General features: G+C 35.0%; 1 protein-coding gene across 1 annotated transcript in view; it reads right to left on the bottom strand.

Moving 5' to 3' along the window:
• LOC101504921 (probable polygalacturonase At3g15720) overlaps positions 1-1,298 on the bottom strand; it is a 12,673-nt gene extending 11,375 nt beyond the window's left edge. Inside the window, exon 1 of the mRNA XM_027334698.2 lies at positions 1,109-1,298. Within this exon, the coding sequence (XP_027190499.2) occupies positions 1,109-1,298 (190 nt within the window). The remainder of the gene's footprint in view (positions 1-1,108) is intronic.
• Between the last annotated feature and the right edge of the window lie 3,219 nt (positions 1,299-4,517).

Below are 4,517 nucleotides of genomic sequence, written 5' to 3'. Positions count from 1 at the left end.
AGAAGTTGGCAAGCACCACTTGTGCTTTTTCTTTCAACTTTGTCTCCCACGTAGTCGGCATCACAATAAGCTATGAGGTCAAGATTGGAACATTTCTTATACCAAATTCCCAGATTTATAGTGCCAACAAGGTATCTAAAAATCCTTTTGACTGCAGTGAGATGGGATTCTTTAGGAGAGGATTGAAATCTTGCACAAAGACCGACTGCAAAGACTATGTCCGGTCTGCTGGCTGTTAAATACAACAATGATCCTATCATTCCTCTGTACTCCTTTTCAGATATTGGAGTTCCTTCATCATCTTTGTGGAGTATGGAGGATGGGTGCATAGGAGTTCCCATACTCTTGGCTGAACTCATGTTATATTTTTTGAGCAAATCCTTGGTGTATTTTTCTTGTGATATAAAAATACCATCCTCTCGTTGTTTGATTTGTAAACCAAGGAAGAATTTTAATTCCCCCATCATACTCATCTCAAACTCACTTTGCATGAGATTTGAGAAATCTTTACACATCTTTCCATTTGTGGATCCAAAGATTATGTCATCAACATAAATTTGAACAATTAATAAATCCTTTTCAAATGTCTTTTTGAAAAGTGTAGTATCAATCTGTCCTCTAATGAATCCATTTTCTTTTAAAAAAGAGCTTAACCTCTCATACCAAGCTCTAGGAGCTTGCTTTAAACCATAAAGAGCTTTAGAGAGTTTGAACACATGGTTTGGCCGCTTCTCATCCTCAAACCCAGGAGGTTGACGAACATACACTTCTTCATTTAAGAACCCATTCAAAAAGGCACTTTTCACATCCATTTGAAATAGTTTTATACCTTTATGAGTAGCATAAGCTAAGAGGATTCTTATTGCTTCAAGTCATGCTACGGGTGCAAACGTTACATCATAATCTATTCCTTCTTGTTGATTGTACCCTTGTGCCACTAGTCTTGCTTTATTTCTAATGACTTCTCCATCCTCATTTAGTTTGTTTCTAAATATCCATTTAGTTCCAATAATAGATTTGTCCAGAGGATGGGGTACAAGATTCCATACCTTGTTTCTTTCAAATTGTAAGAGTTCTTCCATCATAGATTCAACCCATGATTTGTCACCAATAGCTTGATCAATTGTCTTCGGTACAACTTGTGATGCATGACTGTTTCCAATGACTAGATCTAGAGGATGATGCATGACTGTTTTCCATCCTCTAGGAAGTTGTTGAGAGGTTGGGTCAGACTCATCCTCTGCGTGAGGACCAGGTACTTGAGAGGAAGATTTTGCATCTTCTTCATCACTATCCATTTTCTCTAAACACAAGTAATCAAACTCATCAAAAATAACATGCATGGATTCCTCCACAGTTTGAGTCCTAAGATTATATATTCTATAACCTTTTGACGTTGTGGAGTATCCTAGAAAAATTCCTTTATCAGATTTTGGATCAAACTTTCCCAAATTTTCTTTATTATTTAGAATGTAGCAATAACACCCAAATATGTGAAAATAGGAAATATTTGGTTTTCTCCCTTTCCATAATTCATATGGAGTTTTGTTTAAAATTTTTCTAATGGATGTACGATTTGAAATGTAACAAGCAGTGTTAATGGCTTCGGCCCAAAAATATTTTTCAATATTGGCTTCATTTAAAATAGTTCTAGCCATTTCTTGTAAGGTTCTATTTTTCCTTTCAACAACCCCATTTTGTTAGGGAGTTCTTGGACAAGAAAAGTTGTGAGATATACCATTTTCTTCACAAAGATTTTTAAAAGATTCATTTTCAAATTCACCTCCATGGTCACTTCTCACCGAGACAATTTTTGATCCTTTTTCATTTTGAATCTTTTTGCAAAAATGGTGGAATGCCTCAAAGGCTTCATCTTTGTGTTTTAAAAATAGAACCCAAGTAAAACGAGAAAAATCATCAACAATAACAAAGCCATATCTTTTTCCACTAAGACTTGGAGTTTTGATAGGACCAAAAAGATCAATGTGAATGAGTTCAAGAGGATGATTTGTTGAAACAAAGTTTTTAGAGTGAAAACTACTTTTAACTTGTTTTCCTTTCACACAAGCTTCACAAACTTTGTCTTTTTCAAAATTAATTTTTGGAAGACCTTTTACTAATTCTAAATTTGCTAATTTAGAAATAGTGTTTAAGCTTGTGTGACCGGCTCGTTTGTGCCAAATCCATTTATCTTTTTCAATGGAAACAAAACAAGATTCAGTAGGTAAATCATCAAGATAAAGTTCATATAAATTCTTTTTTCTAAAACCGGAAAAGAAAACTCTACCCGAGGATGAGTGTTTAACCTCACATAGAGTTGGCTTAAAAATAACTTCAAAACCACTATCGCACAATTGACTAATACTTAGCAAGTTATGTTTCAAGCCATCCACATATTGAACATTTTCAATTTTTGCAGAATTATTCTTACCAATAATACCTGTTCCTTTTATTTGAGCTTTATCATTATTACCAAATGTGACTGATCCTCCATCATTTATCTCCAATGATATGAAGCAGTGCTTATCTCCCGTCATATGCCTTGAGCAACCACTGTCCAAGTACCAAGGCTTTCTTTTGTTGATTAGAGGATGAACCTGTTTTAGAGTTTAAAAGAGACTTAGGTACCCATATAGCTTTGGGTCCTTGTTGGTTAGTTTTTCCTCTTTTGAGGATATTCCTTTTATGATGGCAAATAGAATCATGGTGCCCATGTTTACCACAGAATGAGCATGCTGCCTTTTCATTGTTAGCTTTCTTCTTAGCATGACAGATTTTGGAAGTATGCCCAAGTTTTTTGCAAAAGGTGCATTTAGGCCTATCCTCTCGTTTTTTAGGCAAGAAAAAGTTTTCATATAATTTTTGTTTTTGAGAGCTTTTAAAACCAATTCCAGCCTTGTCAAATATTCCAGATTGGGACCCCATTATCTTTTGAAATGTTTCTGTAGATTTGACAAAGTTGGAAATATCATTTTTTAGTTCCATAACCTCAGTTTTCAAAATTTCCTTTTCTGTATCCTCGTCAGGAGGATGCGTTTCAAGAATTTTTTGTTTCTCAGAATTTTGAAAGTGAGATTGCTGCAACTCTTGAATGATTTTAACATATTCATCATTCTTTTTCTGTAGCTCTTCATTTTGTTTCTTTATCTCAACAAGTTGGGTTTTTTGAAACATGCATTTTTGAGATAAAGTGTATGAGTCATTTAAAAGGCTATCAAATTCAACTTCTAATTTTTCACAATTTGGACATAGATCAGAAATACTTACCTTGTCATTTTCTGATTTTGTCATGAGACATAGGTTGGCCTCTTCTTCCTTTTCTTGCTCCGAGGATGACTCATCACTATCATCCCAAGTGATCATCATGGATTTGTTTTTGTATGGGAATTTTCTGGAGTTCCTTTTGTTGAGAGGACACTCAGTTTTATAGTGTCCCATCTTGTTGCATCCATAACAAGTTATTTGACTTTTGTCAATTTTTTCTTTTTGAGGAGGTCCTCTATTCTGTCCTCTTCTGTTTAATATCCTCTGATTTTTTCTGGAAATCAGAACGAGGTCATCCTCATCCTCAAACAGAGGATACTCTGTGTTTTCCTTTGTTATGACATCTTCATTCTTCTTGGAGCTTTCTGTTTGGCTGGTTTTTAGAGCAATCATTCTTCCCTTTTTGTTTGGTTTATCAGCCAATAACAATGGTTCATGAGCTCTTAGAGTTCCTACCAAATCTTCTAATTTCATGTTGGTCAAATCTCTTGCTTCTGTAATGGCAATTACCATTGGCATCCATTCTTTTGGTAAACTTCTTAGGATTTTTGTTATCCTTTCTTGAACAGAGTATACCTTTCCAAGAGATCTCAAGTTATTTAATATGATTGTTAACCTTGAGAACATTTCATCAATAGTTTCATCCTCCTTCATTTCTAATAGTTCAAAATCTCTTACTCCCATGTCTATCCTTACTTCTTTTACATGGCTTGATCCTTCATGATGGATCCTTAGATTATCCCAGAGCTCCTTAGCGTTTTTGCATTCTTCAACTCTGTCATACTCTTCCCTGCTCAAAGCACACGTTAGAAATAAATGAGCTTTAGAGTTTAGGAGTACCTTTACATTTTCATCACATCGGAGGTTGCATCTGCGTTGTTGGTCCTAATGACATGATCTCCATTTTCCACCACAGACCACATGTTGTTGTCTTGTGATATGAGAAATAGCCTCATCTTGCCTTTCCAATGATAGTAATCTGTACCATCAAAGTAGGGAGGTCGGCTGGATGATCCTCCTTCAGGAATGTACTTAGCTTTTGACATTTTTCTTTTAGGATCTTTTTCTCTTACACTGTTAGGTGTATTTTTTAGAGAAGCTTGCTCTGATGCCAATTGATGTAGCTAAATATCACTAGAAGGGGGGTTGAATATGGATTTTGCTGTTTAAAAATAATTTTCAACAGATTGTAAAACTATCCTCTCACTGATGATGGATTTTTTCAACCCTTTAGTTTTAACTTAAGCAAAATT

The sequence above is a fragment of the Cicer arietinum genome, chromosome 5 (genome assembly GCF_000331145.2).
Source record: "Cicer arietinum cultivar CDC Frontier isolate Library 1 chromosome 5, Cicar.CDCFrontier_v2.0, whole genome shotgun sequence".
In the NCBI taxonomy this organism is placed as follows: Eukaryota; Viridiplantae; Streptophyta; class Magnoliopsida; order Fabales; family Fabaceae; genus Cicer; species Cicer arietinum.
This window is presented reverse-complemented; position numbering and strand designations above follow the sequence as displayed.